This window comes from Centroberyx affinis, unplaced genomic scaffold, assembly GCF_046629955.1.
Source record: "Centroberyx affinis isolate AG114_WGS23_722 - 3 ecotype Tasmania unplaced genomic scaffold, CSIRO-AGI_Caff_v1 ptg003390l_1, whole genome shotgun sequence".
Lineage (NCBI taxonomy): Eukaryota > Metazoa > Chordata > Actinopteri > Beryciformes > Berycidae > Centroberyx > Centroberyx affinis.
In genome coordinates, this window is record NW_027281375.1 from 190,950 (window position 1) to 214,364 (window position 23,415).

At 43.0% G+C, this 23,415-nt stretch overlaps 1 protein-coding gene across 2 annotated transcripts in view; it reads left to right on the top strand.

The window, feature by feature from the left end:
* Positions 1 to 12,563: 12,563 nt before the first annotated feature.
* The window catches only part of lnx1 (ligand of numb-protein X 1), a 35,229-nt gene continuing 24,377 nt past the window's right edge, over positions 12,564 to 23,415 (top strand). For both annotated transcript variants that reach the window (XM_071539043.1, XM_071539044.1), the window contains exons 1-2: positions 12,564 to 12,816; positions 17,293 to 17,819. In XM_071539043.1, the coding sequence (XP_071395144.1) occupies positions 17,365 to 17,819 (455 nt within the window). In that variant the 5' untranslated portion in view covers positions 12,564 to 12,816; positions 17,293 to 17,364. The remainder of the gene's footprint in view (positions 12,817 to 17,292; positions 17,820 to 23,415) is intronic.

Here is a 23,415-nt window from a genome sequence, read left to right on the forward strand (position 1 = left end):
TGCCTCAAAGTCAGAGGCTCATTAGAGCTAAATACTGGCTGTGTGCTCCGGCAGTCGCATCTTGATGACTCCAGCAGCAGTACACTACCAGTCTGACTTAACCCCATCACTCTGGAGTGATGGCAACCCTCCGACTGAGGCGGCAGCTCTCTGACTCTAGCACTGTAGCCTTGTTTATGCAGATGGCTTTTGAAACTGAAAGTAATCACAGAATTAAATAAGCAAAACTGCTTGTTTAATCAAAATTGACAACTGTTATGGAGATACATGAGGTTGGCACAAATTCACCAGTTGGTGCAACCTGAGACATATGATCGGTTTAAAACATGTATTGATCCAGCAAAAAAGTAATCATGTTGTCTCCTATAAAAGTGCTAAATTAATCCCAACCCTATCCTCAGTTTCCTCTCAGCTGCAGCAAAATTTTGGTGGTTTACAATCACTGCTTAATGAGTGTGCTAGAGAGCTCAGTATTTGCTGAGGTTTCAAGGCCATACTATGTTATGTCTGTACAATCTCAACAACAGATCTTGGCTGTTACATAACCGTGTGTGTGTGTGTGTGTGTGTGTGTGTGTGTGTGTGTGTGTGTGTGTGTGTGTGTGTGTTTCTGTTTCTGTTTCTGTTTGTGTGTGTGCTCATGCACATGTGCATTTTATTTGCCTCTGTGCACGTGCACTGTACATGTGTATAACAATGCTTGTGTACACACGCACACACACACACACACACACACACACACACACACACACAAGCACACATTGTGTTTGTGTCTATAATTCTTTCGGTGAATCCTCAAGTTACACCACTGGGCTATATATTAAATGGATATTGTCACATAGACACCCAGGCTCCATCATTAGGCTCTTAGTAACTCAGATCCATTTTTACTGCATACATAAAGCATGGTGCACTGGAAACCTGAACAAAGCTTTGCTTACAGTAGAGTAGACTCTGATCAATAGTAAGCAATGAGACTGTGCACCTTTAGCCACACACATATTACATATCCCTCTAAAGTATTACCTTTTCACCAATACCACTCTTACATTATAATTTTGTTTTCACAGTCTGAGTGAAAAATACATAACACTCCATTTTCAAGTGCGTGAAAGAGCACCACACCATACAAAATGAAGATGCTTGTTACTTTAATTAGAATTGTTTTGCATAATGTGCATAATGACTGAACACAGACTATTCTTTCTTGTAATAAAAATGACAAAAGAGAATGAATTGAATTCAATCTGTACATAATTTCCTACTTCACCAGTTCAGTGCTTCCCTTTTATTGGTTTGAGGCCACTTGATTGCTCCTTCTTGTGTAAGCTATCAACAGCCAGTGAATTTCAGACACAAATCACTCTTCATTCTTTGCCTGCTCTGCGCATAATAATAATAACCAGAGAGATCTGCATATACGTGTTTGTTTGTATGTGTCTGTGTCTGTGTCTGTGTCTGTATGAGAGTCTGAAAGCGTGTTTATGGTGGAGAAGGGGGCATTATAAGGCTCATGCACACAGCTCCCTTGGGGGCTGTTAACATGTTTATATGTGGGCTATGCCACTGTTCTTCTTTCTCCTTCAATTGACTTATTGATCCACTCTTAATTATGTAACAATTTCAGTTTAAAAATAGGCCCTCACCACAATCAATACCCTCTGTCATTAGCATCTAGTATAGTCAACCCAGCTCAGGCCATCTATACCACAGGATTAGGGGGCAGCTAAATGGGATTACAAACAGTCCAAGGACCCCTTTATTATTCACTCTCTCACTCTCTTTCACCCACTCTGCGATTAATAGACCACTTTAAATTCCAATGGAATAGCTTTGACCATACAAAATACATGTTCAAAGCTATTCCATGCTGCAAATCTAATTCTCTTGCTTCTATGGCCCGTCTCTGGGCTTCATAGTTTCATGAGCTACATACTAATTGATCATCAATGCGTGAGGGTGAACTGAGGGAGGACTGCTTCTGTCTGCCTGTCACACGCTGTTTTATTTCATTTAACTTTCCATCCACACTTATCTCTCTCACACAACCTCTCTTGTCTGTGTGCGTGTGTCTCTCTCTCTGCCCTCTCTCGTCTTCTCTGCCAGGGGTTTGGCTAAGTGGTTATGTTCTGTACCAAGCTTGCTCTGTCACGATGCAGCACAGGACTGCTGGCAGATAGAGCAGAACACCGCCATGCTGGGTAAACCTGAGCTGTCTGACTACAGCTCTACTTCTCCTCAAGAGACACACAGCGAGAGAGAGAGAGAGAGAGAGAGAGAGAGAGAGAGAGAGAGAGAGAGAGAGAGACTGGCAAGGGAGTAGGCATCTGGAGGGAGGACATCAGTTCCCTGAATCACCAGGGACATCATACTCTGTTAAGCTTACAGTAGTTGGCGTTTTATTTTAATCCTCCTACAAAAAAAAGGAAAAACACAGAAAAGAGATTATTCTGTTAGTACAGTATGCAACCTTTGCTTAAATATGTTAAGTGTGTGTGTTTACCTTGTTTATCCGTGTGTAAGTGTGTTAATGTTTGGTAACTGTGTGTGTGAGTGTACGTTCATGACAGGTCAGTTTCTATTTATGTCTGATCCCCCCCGCCCACACCCCCCTCGCGCCTTCCCCTCCATCCTCTCAGTGATGCTAACCTCCACGTCTGCCCAACGTCACAGAACAGCCGCAGGGGAGGTCGAGGGAGGGAGGAAGAATGGGAGAGGGTGGGGGGAAAAGGGACCAGAGGGAAAGGGATGAGGAGCAGGGATGAAAGGAGCGGGCGCTGGAAAGAGCACAGGAAGGGGAGAGTGTGTTAAATGGAGAGAAAAACAGAGAGAGAGAGAGAGAGAGAGAGAGAGAGAGAGAGAGGCACAGCTCCAAGTGTGACCTAAGTGTCACTCTTGGCCTTCTACTCCTGGTAGAACAGTCTCATTTTACACACATCCATTAATCTCTGGCTTGGTTTTCCTCACAGTCATCTGACCATCTCCTTCTCCCTTCTCCTCCCATCCCTTTCCACGCACCATCCTTTCCCAAGATGGCTTAAAAAGGCCTTAGTCTTGCACTGCCCTCCCCATCCTTCCAACCTCCCTTTATTTGCCACGTCGGCTCTCTCCCCACTTTGTGACGTGCACAGCCAAGCTCTCTATCGCTTTAACACAGTGGCTCTCCTTCTCAGTCTCCCACACACTGTTTTTTTTCTTATCATAATGACTTCAGATTCAAATACTGTTATTCTTTATCTGACTCTGACCCTGTTTCTGCTAAGCCTTTCTCAGAGGCTTGGGCAGTTTTGCTTGAATATCTTATGTCACCCCTGGGTTATGAAAACTGTACACCCTGTGTGTGTCCTGCAGATACTGGTAACATTGCACACACAGTATGGGACACCCAAGAAGACAAAGGCACATTGTTGCAAAAGCCTGTGAAAAGACCATGCCTTCTACACAGAAGAAAACAAGGACAAGGTTTTCACATGAAAGCTGCCTTAGATTTTATTCAAATAGAGCATATAGATCATCCTCAGAATGCACTTATATTGCTTGAAACCTCTATCTGTCATCACACATGAGCACCACTTATATCACTGACATCTTAGTCTTTCGACTCCAGCCCTGTAATTTTGTAACTTTGTCTAGGAAGGCACTGTACAGTGTAGCAACTGTTTGTACAATTCATATTTAGGATGACGTTTATTATTTTTAGTAGTAGTAGTAGTTGTTGTAGTAGTAGTACATGCTGCAGTATACAGTATATGCTGTCATATTACATATGATGTCATATAATTTCTATAGTATTTCTTTGACACGGCTGTTGTCTGGGTCAACGTGACACTATAAAGCCAAGCCCCGAGGCTGAATGAGAGGCATCAGGATGCTTCACATCAAAGACTGAGTTGCCTACCGGTGGCTGGCTTACGAGCATAACAGCTGTTCAGATGGAAAAACTGGAGCAGTAAAGACAATGGCCAGAGAAACACATCAGGGTCCAGGATGGGAACACAGACAGAGAAGCATTGTGATGTCACAATGAAAATCAATACAACACAGAAATACTGCAGTAGTAGCAAGGAACACAAGGCTTCAGAGACATGCAAAACAGTCGGCCAGATAACAGTGCAGAAAGCAGAAAATATACCAGGACCAGGTAACAATGTGGTAGCAACAAGCATGAAATTAGAAGCTTATTTCCATGGTAACAGACAGACAGAAGTAAGGAACATCACAAATGGATGTCACAACACCCAGGCAGAACAATTACACTGATGTCATAATTATGATTTTAGATTAATGTGATTTGCTGCGGCATAATCCCTGCAAGGTTTCACGTCCCATATTAAATACTTGAATATTTTTCACAACAAATAAACATGTTGAATTTCCCTGTACTGAGAAGTTTTTATAGCCCCTATGGAAGTTAGTGCATGCAGAGATCTAAAGCTTTTTGGACGTGCAGCTAAGCGATCACAGGAGGGTAGAGGGAGAGGAGGAGAGACTTTTGAATATTTATAGAGCTTAATTCATCCAAAGCTCAACAGGCCTTCCCAAATTGATGTTGCTTTCAGAAACACTAAACAGGAACAGGCCCTCAGCCTCGCATCTTCTCCCACCTATCTTAGAGCATACACATGATGTGGTGGGGGTTTTTTGTGTGCATGTATGTGACTTTGCGCGTGTCAGCTGTGGGATGGATATGACATCATCACTGACACATTGACTGTGTGTTGTTTTCACGGTGAGTGCTATGCATGTGTACGATGGGTTGCATGGCAGCAGCGTGGAGTGACTGTGTAACAAAAGGATGAGAGGATTATGGCTGTGATGAATGACTCCATCTGTTCACATACCTGTAAGTCCTGGTCATCTGGACTGTTGCATCATAAGCCCAATTTAATCACAATACTCCGAAAGGATTGCAGGAGTAAGACCATCATGGCCCCTAACAGGCCTCTTATTTATGTATAGTATACTGCAACCAGACTAGACTTTTACATAACTATATAGTGCCATTCTTGACATTATGTTCCAAGCCTCATTTACTAGCTCGTATACCTTGTGATGTCACAGGGTAGCGGGATATGTGGGGGTGGGGAGGTGGTGATATTTCTCCGGATGGAAGAAGATGTTGAGCTAGTGTGGAGAAGCATGCAGGCTTCCCATCTCCACTGATCCTGATGTGTCATGGAGGATTACGTCGAGGATGCTCTCCTCTTGTCATCTTTTCCCGATGGACTCAGTGTGTTTTCACAGCTCTTGAGTGGCAAGGTGGTCCTGCTGGGAGATGGAGGGCGTGTCTAGGACTGGAAAGGGGGGATTGAACAAACAGAGAGACCTCTCCTCTCTGAGACACAGTGCATCCTGGGACCTGCAGTTGTTAACGATGTTAACAAGATGAAAGGATGATATGTATGCTGCATGCTCTCTCACATGCATTATACATTCAATCATCCAGGCACATTGTTGCCTCTAGACAAAATGGAAATTTTCACATTAAATTGCAGCCAAGCAAACACTGCATATTTAAATGCTCATAGTATTGTGTATGTTCTCTGTTTAGCTTCACACTATAAGGCATTTTAATCAGCCCTCTCCTGTTACAGTACCGGCTGGCCAATCAGACTGGCCCACTGTTACCAAGGGCAAGTTTTGAGTGACATACAGGGTTGGCAGGGGTTGCTGGTAGCCTCTCACATTGGACCAGGATAATGAGACTGTCCCGCTGTCTAGCATCTGTGGCCCTGCTCTAATTCTCCTTCAACAGCCACTTCAGTACACACATATTTGCACGTATACACACTCGTATACAAAATGTTCTATACTGGGTGGCAGACGCATTGAAATATAAGTAAAATGTGAAGACTTTGGCCACAACGCCTGTGTTAGATTGATGGTTAATGTGTGTGTGTGGCCCTGTATGTGTCTTTGTATGTGTGTGTATGTCAATGCTGAGGTGTAGTTTTGGCAGCAGGGAGATTAAGTGCATTCATCTTCATTTGCTGGCTGGCGTTAGCTGTGTTACCTGCTGGAACAGCAACGCTCTGGTTCCCCCCTGAGACTCAGACCACCGAGTCGACACTGAGCACTGAGCCTGGGCCAGACACCTCGCCGAGGAGACACAACACCCGCTTTATCTCTCTCTCTCCCTCTCTCTCTCTCTCTCTTTCTCTCACTTTGTCTGTGCTCTCTTTCATTTGTCTTCTCCCCTCTACTGATTCTGTATTCTGCTCAACGTCTGTCCCTATCTTGTCCCACATGTACAAATGTCTTCCCCTTTCGTCACAATCTGGCTCGTTGTCACTGTGACATTTGACAAATAGCATAACAGATAACACTATCCATCCAGTGCTCTATGAATGATGACATTCAGACCATTGATTACTGTCAGATCTGCACACATGAACACACACACATACACACACAAGCATACACACACAGACACACCAGGCACTACCAGTTTGACAGGATTATGGAGCCCCTTTTGACTTCTGACTAATGGCTTATTGAATACGTCATTATTTCCCCATATTATTTTGTCAGAGTTGAGAAAATTAAAATCGACTGCCCTACTTTATCACCATGCTTTTTTGTGCGAAAGAGTCCAGCAATGATAAAAGAGAAGTGTAACACCTCCCAAATGCCTCGGATAAAAATGCTCTAAAATTCATCCTTCTTGATGTCTTCTGCCACCTTACTTCCAGACTGAGGTGTGTTAGAGGAGGGCGGGGGTTGGGGCAGGTGGCAGTGAGCCAGTGGTTGAAGGCAGGAACTAACGAATGAGCTCCTCTCTGATGTGTGGCATTTTGTGTGCAAATATGTGAAAGTGAAGCACATTGTTGTTTAGTGGCTCTCAAAGTTGGAGTGATGGAAAGCCACATTCTATTACTCCTGTGAGTGAAGGGCAAGGGAAACGAGATGAGACAGGAGCACTTGTGTGTTTCAAATGCCACCTTGAATTAGTGATTTAAGGATTACCAGGAAAGATTGAAAGTGTTTCACTCTTATTCTGAAAATGCGTTCATGAGAAAACCCACAAGAACCAAAGTGAAACAGCATCCCTTTCATGAGATTGGACAAAATAAGAACAGGCAAAATGGAAAGGCTGAATGTAGAGTCTGAATAGAAGCAAGATAGAAGAAAGAGAGGTATGGGTAGTGGTGTGGAGGTAAACCAAATGGACAGCGACATGGGGATAGCAGGGAAGAGGATTGTTTCTATTTTCTGCTCTGTAAGAATGTGCGTCAGTTGACTGCAGTGCAGAGAGGGTGAAATGACTAATGTTTTTCAGCTCTTTGAATAATTACCCAGGTGACAAGGTAAGGGCCAAGTCTAAAAGCATTACCTTTGTTTGCCTACTGTACCAAACCAGTTCAGGTGACACTACAAGCTGGTCTGAAAATAGTAAAATCTTTTCACATGGATGCAGAATGCAGTGTCTAACTCCATCAACAACTGATTACTGTAATAATGAATCAAATTTACACTAGTCTATACAGTGTGAGCCTTTGTAGAAGTCTAGCATAATGCATTTATCTTGCATTGATACTCCAGCAACCACTGCAGCCTTTTCTTTTTAAATGTTGTAAATACATTTTAACTAAAAAGACATTACAACACAAAACCCATTTCTCTCAAAGTACTGATTACTTGGTGATTTTTTGCACTGACATTTGAAGAGAAATTGAATTACAAATAATTCCTCTATAACAAAGAGGTTACACTGCAGTCTTGTTTGAATATAGCAAGCATGAGGCTTACTTGAGGTAGAGGAGGAAATATTATAATGGCTACATACTGTATATACCATAGGCTAAGTACCGTAGTTAACCAGGCTAAGGAGAAAAGGTTGAGAAGCAGTATATAACTTTTATGTCTGACAAACTGTGTTTCTCTTACTGTAATGTGTCCCCCTCCTTTGCCCCCGACTAGCACACACATAAACACTCAGCTTCCCTCCAGACACATAAACATGCATCTATAGTGAATGATCACATTAGAAAGACAAGAAGGAGGCCATCTCTGTGGCGATGGAGGGAGCTGGCTCTGTTGCGTCTATCTGATGACCTTCCTCCTGCCGTCTCCCTATTCAATATTCATGCTGGGAGGAACATTAGCATTGTTACCATGAAATATGGATGCTGTGTGGAGGGAAGAGAGACGACCGACCTTTCATAGCCACATGAGAATGGATCGGAGAAAAAAAACGATGCAGGGTATTTCAAAAAGTGAGCAAAAAGGAAAAGATTTTCCTGCATTTGTATCACCCAGAGCTTTTACATTCTCATGTGCCATCTGAATTCAAATCACGGCTCAGAGAAAACTGTGCCAGAGAAAAGTGAAGCACAGCTAACTGAGAAGAGATAGAGAGCGCAAGAAAGTGTCTCTGTGTGTGTGTGTGTGTGTGTGTGTGTGTGTGTGTGTGTGTGTGTGTGAAATAAGAGAAAGAAGAGAAAGTGTCCTAGAGAGAGGGGGGAGATTGGTTTCACCTGCACCACAGTGTTTAGATAAACTCCAGCAGCAGGGAGCTGAGGACTCAGCAGAAATGAAACAGGATGCAGGTTCCACTCACTTCAGCGCTTCAAAGAGAACTACAGAGCTAGACAAACTCAAAATCTTTGAATCACAGTAGTGGCACACACTGTAGTCCATATTTTTTCAACACAAGAACCATTTTTATGTGCATTTCTAACCACATTCTAATATTATGCCTTTCATCACAGCCGAATGAAAGGAAAATAGAAACAGCAGGAAGAGAAGAGACGAGAAGAGAAGAGGAGATGAGAGGAGAGGAGAGGAGAGGAGAAGAGATGAGAAGAGAAGAGGAGAAAAGAGAACATGAGAGAAGAGAAGAGGAGAGAACAGGAGAGAAGAGAAGTGGAGAAGAGAAGAGGAAATGAGAGGAGAGAAAATAAAAGAGAAGAGGAGATAAGAGTAGAAAAGAGAAGATGAGAGGAGAGGGCAGAAGAGAAGAGAAGAGACATGTGGACAGTGGAGTGGGAGTAAAATGACGGTTGTGAAGGTCACTAAACTAACTGAGCTCTACTGTTGCTCGTTCATCAACCAGCACTCACCCAATGAGGAGGCCAGTACTCATCCTGATTGTTCAGTGAGTGTGAGGATATCAGACTGACAAATACCTTTCACTCTCTCAATCACAGAAACGTCACGGAGGGAATCACCGAGGGACTATGAGAGGAGAGGAGAGGAGAGGAAGTTAAAACAGAGAGACATTTGAGGATAAAAGAGCATTATGGAATGAGATTAGTGCCAGCAGAAATTGTAACTGCATTAATTTGAATTTGTCATATTGAACTGTTGAATTAAAAAAATGATTGCTTGAATGAATCGATTCAAACATTGAATTTGTAAGGCATAATATAGAAATTGAATGCAATAGCCTGACATGGAATGTGATTATTATTGAGTTTAATATTTAACTATACTTTCAAATTCTGTTTTCCCAATTAGGTTTTCTTAATTCAGATTCAGCTTCTTGAGAGCCTCATACATGAATCTCTGATGTGATTCTGATGTGTTTCTGATGTGTTATGGCAGTTTTGAGTGGGAGTGAAGAATGAAAGGAAAATTTGAAATCACCAGTAATTTTTTAATTAATCACATTAATTGTCATCACCTCTAGATTTATCAGTTAGTTTTTGTTATGTCCACCCTTTTTAGGGCTCGCCTTAAACGATAACCAGCAATTTTGTTACGATACAGGCTGAATGAAGGTGGTCATAAATTATAAAAATGGCTCTGTTTTTATCAAATCACCTCTATTTTAATGGAATCGTCTTTGGATTTATCAAATCATTCAACAATCTATTGCTCAATTTTTCAATTCGCAAGCATTTTCGTCACATCTATTTTTATCATTTCATTTTTGTTACTTCACCCCCTCATAAATGTGCTTGATTTATCAAGCAGACATAATGTTCCCAACACAATTCATTCACTAGCATGAAACATATGACAGCATTTGCAACTGTTTTGCTTGTGCTTGGCTAAGTGAAGAGAGGGGCGGGCGGTGGGCGGCGGGCCCACGGTTGGCATCCTGAGAGAAGGCTCAGGAAGCTGAATCTGACTTAAGAAAATTCAATTTGAAATTATAGTGATGAGTATAATTCAATAATAATCACATTGAATTTCAAGCCAGTGTCATGTCAAACTGTGCCTTATAAATTCAATTGTTGAATTTATTTATTCAACAGATTCATTTTTTGTAATTCAACGGTTCAATATGAGCATGACAAATTTAGATTTATGGAATCCAAATACAATTTATGATGGAACTAATCTGTTTCCGTAGAGAATGGCTGGACTGTGGATGGTTCAATGATTAATAATTGAAACAATGACTGAGAGTGAAAAAGCTCCATCCTTTGTAATTTCTGAAGAAAGTCTCAAATTAGCGCAACCATTGGAAAGGCATACTTCTTTTTGCTATTATATCATCAAACAAACTGTAAGAGCCGACTATTTGCAACAATAGCCTGAAGAAAATGGAGTTGAAAGTGAACATATCAGTCTAGTTAAGAGCTTAGTGTGCTAATCCATGCTGTTTTGAAGATATGTGGAAATCAGCACTCAACAAAGCTATACTGATAGTGCATTTCATTCTCTTATTTAGGGTTTAACTTATAATGACATGGTTCTGACATAAAACACTTAACATTTGAGCATCTTTAGGCTTTGTTGAACAAGACAGACATAATTGAGGGCAATATACTGTTAAAATAAAGAGAGATATTTGAGTCAGTCATTCCTAGAGTCAGCATTCTACAGTAGATAGCTGCAACTTAGAGTGTGAATAGCCTCTTCTCCATAGCATAATGACGCAAACCAGTGCTTATTGTTAGCCCACATGCAACCCCAGGCCTCAGCACGGTTTAATACAGGCTTCAGCTGTACTCCTAACTTGGGCTTGTAGCTCCTTTCTAGTTTCTGGACTCGTTCAATATGTTTTACGGGATGGGTTGAGGAAGACTATTGGGGTGTGGCTCAGTGGGCTAAGGTAATAAAGGTAAAGGTCATGTAAATACAACATCCTGGGACCAAATCTAGTCTATGACCTTTGTTGCATGGCGTCCCTCTCTCTCTCAGTCTTCCCTGTCTCCCTCTACCTGGAAGTAACTAATAAAGGCAAAAATGCCACAAATAAATAAATAAATAAAATTATTGAAGATTGTCTACATAATAGGGATAGTGTCCAGGGAATGTGATGACAACTTGTCGTATTATGGAGACAAGAGGTGTCTTTTATGATTTTATGTGATTATGTGTAAGTTGATAACAGATACAAACTGAGGCATGCATTAGGGCGCTTGAAGGGCCAAGACTGAAGATTCTCTACCTTTTAGTCGCTGAAAGCCCATTGACACTCGCTTTTGTCGTGAAAAAGCGGCTAATGTGTATTTAGCAGGAACCAAGGGTCATTTCAGTGAAGATTTCTTTCATTTTATTTTGATGAAGGATTTCTGATGGAAGAGCAAGGCTTTCATCAGCTAAATTGTTTTGCTGCTTTTGCCCTATTTGAGTGAGTCACTTATGTTCTGTGGAAGAATAATGGCAATAAACTCTGTATGTCTTCTCAGTTATAGCATGAATCACAAATGATGACAGAGAAAGAAGGGACTGTGTTGTATGATCACATGGATCTGACTGCAACAAAATGGGTTCAGCTAAGTGCCTTGAGAATATTTTCTACATATCAGCTAAGTAATGATTCAACTCGTGCGTCACAGACTGACTCATGAAGAAACATCATTTGCTCTCCACTCATGTCTGTGCCTCTCTTGAGCACCTGTGGCTCACAGTCTCCGGGTTTAAAGAGCACCGTGAGGTAAGAAAAGCCAAGACGGAAACCACATCTGAAAATGAGGATAACAACTGTTTCAGTACAAAGCCAGAGTCGCACGCACAGATTTACAAAAGCCACTATTGTCAGACAGCAGGAAAACCACAACAAAAACAAAGGAGGCTCTACAAGCAACAAGTATAATAGTGTCTGTATTGTACACACATTTAAACACACTATATGGTAGCATTATCTAAGCCTGAAACATGTTGCAATTTATTCAGATTATGGGCCTCTTGTTTGGGGAACATGCTGGAACACAGTCCTTGTATTTACAGAAAGTAACGCAAATGGCTTCCAGGGAATCGATCCTGTGGGTGTGTACAATGTAGAGGATTTTTTGTGGGTTATTACATTTTCGTAATGGTACACTGGGCCCTGTCAGAACTTGTAGTTCACTGGTACACTTTTATAAGATGTCTCAATATTTTATTACAAAATATGCTTTTGTTTTGGTAGTGGTGCTGGTGCACTTTAGCAAGCTGTCTCAATAATGTGTTCCAACATAGATTTTGGCAATCTACTAGTCTCTCCTTTCCTCTCCCTACTCCACTGTCTCTGACATTTTCCCTTTATAGAAAAGTAATTCCAGCTTCCTCTGAACTCAAAGAGCAGGTTTGGGCAGTTCCCTTATTTACCTTTTCTCTGGCTCCGCCCCTCTGCCCTGCTACTTCCTGATCACCTTGGCCTGTTAGAGGTGAGCAGGCTCTGAGTTGACACAGGAACAGTCTTCCCTGCTTCAGGTTGCAGAATTCCCCCGAGACAAACAGGCGGATAACATTTCTCCACTGAAGACCAACAACCAATCAACAGGCTCTGTGACTGGGACAAAGTCCTCTTTACCGAGTCTTTAGCTCTCCTTTCCTCCCCCTCTTCCTCTGTGGAGGGTCTAATGTTACACCCTGTCCGAGGACATTACCTGTCCAGGTGAACTGCACTGCTGAAAGCGGCTGCCGCTCATGAATTCATGTAAGTACCATGGCCATACCCTTTACTCTCAAAACAGAAAAGCAAAGCCTTCTCTGGGTGTGTTTGTTACTTATCTGAAATGCTCAGAGGGTGAAACTTTGACTCGCTAACTAGTTAGAAAATTCTGTCCCATATGTGTGTTGCCTGTCAGTGCTATTTAAATTGATTTGCATTGTATCTCTGTGTGAGTATGTTTGGGCGCTTTCAATGTGTGTGTGTGTGGGTGTGTGGGTGGGTGTGTGTGTGTGTGTGTGAGTGAGTGAGTGCCTGCCTATAATTGCCTTTACGATCTACACCTTTGTATGTGTATAGCTGTAGTTTTATCTATGTGTGTGATTGGTAACCTCAGCGTCTCAGTTGGTGTTCAGTACAGTCTGTGCTGATCCAGTCAGCCATTCTGCTATCAGAGACACTTCACACAGCTCCACATCTACCTGCAGCTGTTCTCCCAGACTGAGGTGTCAGGTCTGGCTCAGACTCACTGGAGATCACTAATGAACTCTGAGTGGGACCCACACACACACACACACAGGATGCAGAGGGTATTGAGAGGGCAAGGATTATACTGTACTCCACACCCATATGAACATATGTTCATCCTAAATGGAAAAATATTATCTTAGATAATGTTACTGGTTTAGAGAATGCTATCTGTGTGGCCAATTCTAAATAGTTGAGAATTTGATTTCTAAAAGAACTGGAGTAAAAAATGCCTGTAGCACATATGGTACCATAGCTATGTAGTTGTTACATAACTGATATTAGATGATTTTTGATTTAGCACTGTTTTAAGTGTCTACCACACAATATGGATCGTGGGCATGAGGCGCGCTGTGTGAACTTCCCTGCAGGGCATGTGTGAGTAACACTCTTGTGAGGAGTATCTGGAGATTGTTTACAGGGTGTGTATACAAATTGCTCTGAGTTTTCCACGTTATCTTAATCTTAAGATAACCCGTAACCACTCTGTTATCTAAGTTTCAGTTATTAGTTTCAGTTTGTATTTTGCCTGGTTAATACCGAAACATCACTTGACAAGGCCAAGATCTCAAGGAACGCGCTCCTGTTTCTGTTTTCTCCACCCTTTTGTTTTATGATGTGAGTGTGGGTTTGAAACAGGTTTCTGCACAAAGTGAGCGTAGTTGAAAAATGGCTTTCTGGAATGCTGTGTGTCTCAAAGACATGTTCGAACAGTGCTGTTGTTCAAACTATGTCAGAGTGTGTGGGTCTGAGCCTTGACTTGTGCCCTGCTGCAGGCTGCTTTATGCTCTGTGTGATGGGGCATGGCTGTGGGCCCGCGTTGATCGAGCTTCTCGGAACAGTAGCGCCAATGTAGTCTCACTGACCAGGTAGCCTTGGCTTGTTTACTGTAATTTTTATGATCTGATCATGGTCATATTTATGGACAGCTTCTAGATCAGCATTCCTACTCTGAGATGTTTGATGCTGACGTTAGTAAGTAATTATGTAAGTAAAAGTAAATGTTCCTGTGTCTGGGCTGAAACTCCCTTACCCTTGCGTGGCAGCACATTCGACTGAGTGGTTTCTTTTTCTTTTTTACATGAACCAGAGAGGAGTTCATGGCCTTGACAGTGTGACACCAGACCTCCTACAACTTGTTTTAGATGAAAGACCATGCATATTCCTTTGGCATTATTAAATCATTTTCATGACAATTTTCATAACACTATGACATTAATTTAGCGGCAAAACATGTCAGTACGGTAAAATACCTTGCGGCACAAAAAAATTGAAATGATTAACAAAATAGTAAAGTATGTAAAAGAAGACAGTTACATTTTAGCCAATGTGCTACATGTACATGCAAGCAATCTGTGTCTGATTGGGCTGGGCCCAGGCTTTGCTCTGAGGGTGTGTTTGTTTGATTTATATGGGCTTTGTTAAACTACTGTGTTTTTGATTCTGTTTCTCCCCATGAAGAGTGGACATTTACATAGCAACACACCAGTTCACTGTGGACAGTAAAAATGCTGACACAAACACAGTTACCTTGTCACCGGGTTGTTTTTCAGACACGATCGTTAGGTAAGGAGCTGACTTGGCACAGCCTTATATCATTATTAACTCATCAAGTCATCTTGGATCACAGGAGAGCAGCCCAAGATTGGATCAACAGCCCTGTTTACTTCAAATGTACAATATATGAGAGAGAGGGTATGGGATATTTTAAACCTTTCCATGATCAACTTTGCAGGCCCTAAACAGTTACCTAATGTATTAAAAGGCAAGAGGGACAGTCTTTTGAGGCAAGGCTATCTGGGACATTCAGTAAAGGACTTGGGTTAATAGAAAGCTAAACATTATTCTTTGGCCAACACAAAGGCTGCGTCAAAAGGAAACAGATTAACTTTGGTGGTTTATTTATAATTCAAATGCCGCTTTTGCTTTCACTCAAAAGTGAAAGGGAAATGCTCAAACAGACAGACAGAGTGATTACTTTAGAAAGCTGCGGCCCGACTGAACGCCTCACATTTATCATGCTCGTTTGGTTATTGGATTGCAGATGTGGTTATTAATAGAACATTAGCAGTGGTCACGTTTTAGCCTGTCGGCTCTCTGTCACTGTCTCCCCAGAGTGGAGTGGAGCGGTCCAACAGGACTGTGGTGATGCCATCTTGTCACTTCAGGGATTAGCAGTGAGATAATGAGCTCTGAGAGATGCTCCCTAGGTACGGGTGTGTCCTCTGCATCTGCACGTCTGTACGAGTGGGTGTGTAGGTGTGTGTGTGTGTGTGTGTGAATCCGTCTATCTGTCTGTCTGTCCGTGTCTGCGCATATGTACATGTCTTTGCAGGTAGGTACATGTGTTTGTGTGAGGGCAAGCATTGTTATTGTGCGATCCTCATTCCAAACAGACACTATTAAGGCTAATAGGTTCCAGTCAGTCTGTAAGGCGTTCAGCACCGATGGTGTCATCTATTGTGTTCAAGACATAAAATAGGAATGTACATCCTGTTCCCTACACCCTCATTATTAGCATGTACTTATCTTTTCTTTCTTAACACCAGCTTTCCCAGGAGAGCGACAAGAATAAATTTAAAGAGATTTTTTTTTCCTGTTCTGTTCTAGTCAAGATCAGATCAGGGGTTGGAGAGAATATCAAACCGCCTTCATTTTTCATTGTCTTTAACTTTGAATCAATCTTTTTTCATTCTTTTTTAGCTCCTGCTGGCTGGTGTATTTTTCTCTCTCTCTCTCTCTCTTTCTCTCTCTTTCTCTCGCTCTCTCTCTCTCTCCATCTATCTATCTATCTATTTATCCGTGTAGTGATGAAAGTGCTCTGCTCCAAAGATCAGGGCAGGCCTCAGACACAGCAGGTGCCACAGTGTGGGATGAATCAGCCATGTTACCGCAGCCCTCAGTGGGAAAGTTCATCTTTGTTAAGACTGCTCAGCCTCTTCTTATTAGCTTTCCCCTCCCAGACATACCAACGAGATAGAGCTTTTATGGCTGTCACAACTCACTATGCACCATCTTTCACTGCTTATGTAAGAAGGAAGAAGAGAGCCTGTTTATGTTGACAACTAGGCGCTGTCCTCAGTGGATTTGTATATATTGTTCTGCTTTGTACATGTGTTAGGCCATATTTGTGTGCATTAGCATATTGGAATGCACATCAAAGTCCATTGTTTGTGATTATTTGAATTTATTTTGAACATGGGACTGTGTCCATTAAAGAAATTAACTGGTATTTAGGTTACATTTGTACACTCGGTGGATTCAAACATGACAAGTTTTTTTAGTGTCTCGTTAGACAGCCAAGGCCCAATGGTTGGTCCAGAAACTGAGCTAGTGGGGCGCCAACAAGATGGCTGTTGCCAAGGTGACGTGTTTCTGACTGAGCCCATCTGCTCATGCCCACGTGCTCGAGGAGGCTGCCTGTTTTAGACATGACGTGTACAATGGCATGGTCACAATCTCGAACACAACATAAACCTCTATACTAATAAACCTCCCGCAGTGATGTGTTGAAATCATGTTACTTCTCAGGGCGTATTAAAAGTGACGCATATTTGCCATGCAGTACAGTGAGCACCAGAGACTTATCTCTGACTATCTGTCTCTGCACTTGCTGCTGAGATGAGAAGTATTGATGTTTCTGTATCAAGAGAAAAAAATGACTTTCTCAGTGGTTCGATATGAGTCCACTGTGCCAACAGAGAAAATCAAACCAATTGAGAAAAAAGTCATTAGTGCTGCTGCAAGCGTCACGGTGCTGCTGATGCCTGTGTCTTATTGTTCATTTTCTTATGTGTGTGTGTGTGTGTGTGTGTGTGTGTGTGTGTGTGTGTGTGTGTGTCTGTGTGATAGAGAGAGGGAAAAAGAGAATCCCAGCCATCCCACTCTGCTCAAGCAAAACAACTTATGAATATTTTCACATCCTGTTTGCTTGACATGATAACCGTGACTGTTCTCTCCCTCCCTTACTCCCTTATATTTCTCTTCCTCACATAGTTCCCCGCAGATCTCTACCACTAGTGGCATCCTCACCAGGACCAATAAGCCATCCCAAGTCCCACCCGCTACATGAGTACCCAGGAAGAGAGTGAGCAGCCTGAGGTCGCCATGGCAATGGCCGCAGCATCGGCGCCACCTCTTCCTCGAGCTGAGTGTGGGCCGGTGTCTCCGCCCCCTGACCTGTGCTGTTCATGTGGCCAGAGACACCTGCTGGAGGAGAACCATGAGTACCACTACAAAGAGGAGGTGGACGACGACCTCATCTGCCACATCTGTCTGCAGCCGCTCATCCGGCCGCTGGACACGCCCTGTGGACATACCTACTGCCAGGAGTGCCTGACCAGCTTCCTGCTGGAGAGCGACTTCTGCCCCGTGTGCCGCGCGCACCTCATGCTGCAGACCTGCAGGAAGCCCAGCCTGCTGGTGCACCGGCTGCTGGACAAGCTGACCGTGGCTTGCCCCTTCTCTGACCACTGTGATGAAACGTTGCCCCGTGGTGAGCTCGAAGCCCACATCAAGAACAGGTAGGGTGGGAGACACACTGACAAACAAAACACATAAACAAAACAAATCTGGAACAGCCAGTTAGTTTACCCCAAAAGTCCTTTACCAACTCAGATGGTTAAAGCAGTTTGCATCGTGGAGCATTTGCAAGCCTTGAACTGTGTATTTATAGTTAATGAAACTGAGATATAATCAGTGCTCTCGTTAAACGAGCAAACAAAAAGTCGTTGGTTGATGAAGTACTGTAACTTCTTTGTTTGGATTAATTTTCCCCCTCTGCTTTTTTCTCTTGACTCATGTTGTCCTGGTAAAACTGCAGTGACCCGCCGTAAACACACACTCTAAGTTTCCCACCCTCTTTCGCCTGCCGTCATTAACCCGCCGCTCCAGTCCCAAAGGGGAGAGTGTTCTTCCTCAAACCAGGCTTTCATCTAAACTAGGCCCAACTCATCTGTTTATATATCATTAAAAGCCAGTACTTTGGTTTCTCTCAGCCTGGGCCTGTTTTCATTAATGCTCATTAACACTCTCTTAGCCCAAAGGCCTCTGGGATAATTAGTGCATCGAGCCACACATCACACCCAGGCAGCATATCTAGAGTACACAGTGTTTCCTATCCACCCTACACTTTGAATAAACTCAACAGAAAATTCCCTAAACTCTGAAAAGCACCCCCCCCCCCTCTCTCTGCCCCCCCCCCTTTCTCTTTCCCCCCACTCCCATTCCCTCTGGTTCTACTCTACTCCTACACACACCTCTTTCCCTCTCCATCCTTCCCTCCTTCTCTCTGCTTTGCTCCCTTGTTCCCTCACCTTCTCTTTCATGTAGTGTGTGTTTTAATGAGGTGGGGAGTGCTGAGGTTCTCTCCCAGTGGATTCAGCTACTCTCCCATAGTCAGAAGGTGTTATCTGTAGAGGCAAGAGGCCGTGTCCAGAGAGAGGAGACTACGCATTGTGTGTGAGGATCTGAAACACCCGCCTCAACCTGTCTCCTCCATTCACTTCCATTACTTCAGCCCAATGATTGTGGCTATGTTTATACAATGCAGTTTATATGCATTTGAATGGTATGTGTTGAGGAATGTTGTTTGTGTTTGTCCAGTATTGGTTCTGCTTGTGTGGCATGTGTGTATATAGTCTGTTAAAGTCACTGAGCATATTTCTGCTCAGGTGTCTACAGTTTGCCTCTGGCTACATTTTGTCTCATTTACAAAAATACCAGTTCAGTCACACAACTCATGCATTGAATATTAATGTTTTTATTCAGAATAAATGCAAATATAGATTTTATTTTGGTGTCAAGGCTCTATCTTGTGTCACTCCATGCAAAGCATATTTTAAAGCCAGTCAAAACCGACTGCAAGGAGAGATCAATTGCAAACTCCCCCATGGGGAACCATAAAGAAGCAGCCCACAGGTGGATACTGGGGTGGTGGTGGGGTGTGAGATGCAGCAGGGCGAGCAGCAGCAGAGACTGAGCAAGTAAACTTGACAGCTTAAATAGACCGCCCAATTGGTGATGGCAATACACAAGCTCAGCCGACTGGTCAGCTGATCCAGAACACAGCACCACTGGAGGTGTCTGCCTGAACTAGTTTTACTTAATTAAGAATGAATCCCTGTGAGGAAAGTTGTCTTTTTGTGTATGCTTTACTGAAGTTGCTGAACTGCCAAAATAAAGGAAACACCAACATAAAGAGTCACAATTGACCTTATTCCTACAGCAGCCATTTTAAGCCATCTTACATCACACTCGGGGTGGGAAACTCTATACGGAAGACTAGCAAATATGAAAAGTAGCGTTACTTCAACACATAAGTGAGAACCACTGGTGGCTGGCGCTATTCTCTCCAAGAGGGCCAGTGCCAATTATCACATTTTTATGAGTATGGTTCACACACCTAGAAAAATGAAATTTCTTTACTCAACTAACACAAAATAAGATTGCTCTGGATAACCATCCAAATAAACTGTTAATACAGTCAGTTATAATCAGGAGCAGAGATCAATACAAGAGGATACAGATATGGGTTGATATAACCAATATCAGTGTGTGGGAGTCAAAATATTGTATATCACTTAAGCTATGGATTCTTGAGATCCATTTATTTCAAATATGTTTTCCAGTGGGGAATCTGTGAAGTGACCGATTCTCAACATTTGCATGATGTGCATCTTAGTACACAACAGTAGGACATAGCTGGGCTGTACTTGCTCTTCCAGGTCGAGCTTTCCACCCCAAGTGTGATGTTACGTAAGTTCAAAATGGCCTTTTGCATAAGGTCTATAGGGCATTGGGCCACCAGAGGCAAACAGATTAACTGTGCCCTGGCATTGATAAAGTGTCAAGAACTGTGTTGCTTGGATGCGATACCATTCTTCCATGAAAATCTCTTTCTGTTGGCATTTTGCTGGTGATGTTGGCACAATACACTGTCTCAGGCTCTACCACAGATTGTGGCAGTGGATCTGGAGTTCTGATGACCGCTGTGCCATCTGGTAAGAGCTGCTTCATACTCATCACACCATTCAGTGACATTTCTTGCCCTTTGGATGGGGGAAATTGTCATCCTGGAAATGACCACTCAAATGATCAATGTGATTACTTGGGCTTGCATGGATTTCAACCATGCCAGGAAAGGGCACTTCCCACCTACTTACACAGGTGTTTGCTATATATTGGCAGTTGCATGTTCTTACGTATATACTGTATGTACTGTCACTACTACTTTTTACTTTAACATTTTTTTCTCTGGATTGCATGTTTTGCATGTCTCACATTTAGAGTATCTGACATATTAATTCACCCAGAGTTACCTGTATGTTTTACTGATGCTGTGCCTTGAGCATGGTGTTTTTTGTTTTAGTGTAGGCTACTTGTGTACTTGTTGGTGGGTGCTGACTATGTAATGTTGGATTTTGCCTGGGGATTTGCTCAAATTCAGATTACACCACAAACCAAGCCCAGTGAAGAATTCTCTCAAAGCTTGTGTGAATATTTGAAAAGTACAAATCCCTCACATGCAAGTTTGTGAAATGAGCATTCCTGGTACTCACAGTCTTTACATTTTATTTTATCATTTTAGTGCCTGTAACTGGTACTGTATGTGAACTAGCTCGTCTAGCATGGTTTTTGTGCTTGCATACATGACCGCACTGCAGGGGTCCACTGCTGGATGCATGCATGTATACTGTACATGTGTGAGAGGGAGAGAGAGAGAGAGAGACAGACAGACAGACAGACAGACAGACAGAGAGAGAGGTCAGGCCACCCTAGTGTAAGCCCGGGGCTTGGCCCTGCTCTCTGGAGTGGCAGGTGGTCTACCCTGACCTTAATGCCTTGTCACAGTCTCAATTTTCTGATATGCCCCGTGCTGTCTGGCCATTTCCATTGCATCATGTCCAGAACAACCTCTAGTTATATTATCGATATTACAGTACATTCAGATACAGACAGATAAGAAGTCCATTGGTTCACTTGCCCAATACTCCTTGCCAATATCTGTCTTACCAGGTTTTCCTTATCTGACAAAACTGCCAAAAAGGCCAAAAATTGCTCTCTTGGAAAATCAATCTCAGTTTTTTGTCACTTTTTAGGGTTAGCGTTATACATAAAGCAACATAACAACCCTTAACAGCAGAATGAGAAATAGTCTGCCGTGAGGAGGAAATGAAGAGGAGTGGGAAGAGAGAATATATATGTGTATGTATGTTGGTGTTTGTGTGTTGTGTTAGTGTGTGTTACTGTAGTAGTGTATGTAATGACTCCTGTGGGGCAGACTGGTTTCTGTTCACAAACTGCATCCTGTCACAATCCAATTACATTTCCATTTCCTGCCTGCCCTGTGGTCTTGTTGCTGTGCGTACTGTTCAAATACCGCAGCACAGCTTATGCCTGAGTATGCACGCATGCATGCATACATGCACGCACACACACACACACACACACACACTCATGCACACAAAAAAATTCTGCCTTTAACCACACTACCCCATCCATGAAATATTCATTCAGACAGGGTATTTACACCAGTTAAGTGTCTTTCTCCAGGGTACTAGACAGCTCAGCACTAAGAAAATAGGATAAGAGTGGAAAAAAGGTAAACGGAAGAGGAAAAGCTGAGGGGAAAGGACAGGAAGGGGAGAGGAGGCAAGTGCAAGAGGAGAGAAAAAGCAAGGGAGATGAAGGATAGGAAAGAAGAGAGAGAGAAAGTTGTGTGCTGCTGAATCAATACAGAAAAATAGCAAATGAATTATACTGGAAGAAGGACTGAGGGAGAGATATGACAGGATGGAATGAAAATAGATTTGGGGTGCTGCAGGCTCAAAGTGTTTCATGTTCAAAGTTCTTTAGCCACCATCTCTCCCTCTGGCACTGTGTTTACTACAGAAAAAAAGACAGAGAGGGATGGCAGAGAGGAGGGAGAGGAGAGGAGATGAAAGCGATGCAAAGGGAGGACAGGATGAAAAGACAGGAATATCTATTAATCTAATCTTGTACACACCTCAAAACGGCCTTGCCGCCGGCCTCATTTGCATTTTTTGTGTATCCTGGTTGTGTATCCAGGCTCTAATCACACTTTCAACCCAGTGCCAATCGCCGCCACCACCACCCAACCCAGTCCATTCCCACAGACCTCTCCCCCAATCACTTCCCAGTTGCAAGTGCCTCCCAGGCTCACTGCCCAACCAATCAGAGGTGTTAGTGATGACAGAGGAGGGTTTAAGCTTTGTTATTGTCGATTGTCTGTCCCCTTTTATTCTCTCCCTCCCTTTTCACATTTCCTGAAAATGAATGAATGAATGAATGAATGAATGAATGAATGAATGAATGAATGAATGTGAATATTTTTTCCAAATCTTCCATCCTATTTCACTGCCTCTCTCTCCCTCTCTCACACCATTCAGAAAAACAAGCTTCTCTCCCTGTAGATAATATTGATTTGCCAGTGTGTTTTGGCCATGCTCTCTGCCTGTGTGTGTGTGTGTGTGTGTTTTTTTTCTTTCTTTTTTTTTTTTTTTTTACACATGTAGGCAGATTCTTTTGAGCGATCAGACCAATCTGCTGCACGGGGAGCAGTCCATCTTTGGAGGGGAGGGGGGATGGTTTGGAGTCAACATACTCTCTCCCTCCCTGCTCTCCTCCCCTTCATGGGCCAACGTATGTGCAGGCAGGGGGAAGTGAATGCAGAGGCTCTATGTGTGTGCATATGTCTGAGTGTGTGTGTATGTGTGTGAGAGGGTGGCAGGGCAGAGCCAATCAGAACAGCGTCAGGTACCTCCCCCCTCCTCTCTTTGTTTGGTCTGCTCCATCTCCCCCCCTCAGTGGTTTCTACTGCAGTATAAGTCACAGCCTGCGCTGTTCTCTCTGACATACACACGCACACACACACACACACACACCGAGGGAGACACACATGCACACACACGCATACGAGCGCAAATCCTCTTACAACTCGCCAGTGCCCAGAGCAGATTAAGAGGCTGCACATCTCAAATTGTATTCCAAATGTGCCACCTTTGCATGGGTCTCCTTCCTCCTCTTCTTCCACCTCCTCCTCTTCCTCTTGTGCCACAACGGGACTTCTCCTCTGCACCTGCTTCTGCTGCTTCTTCT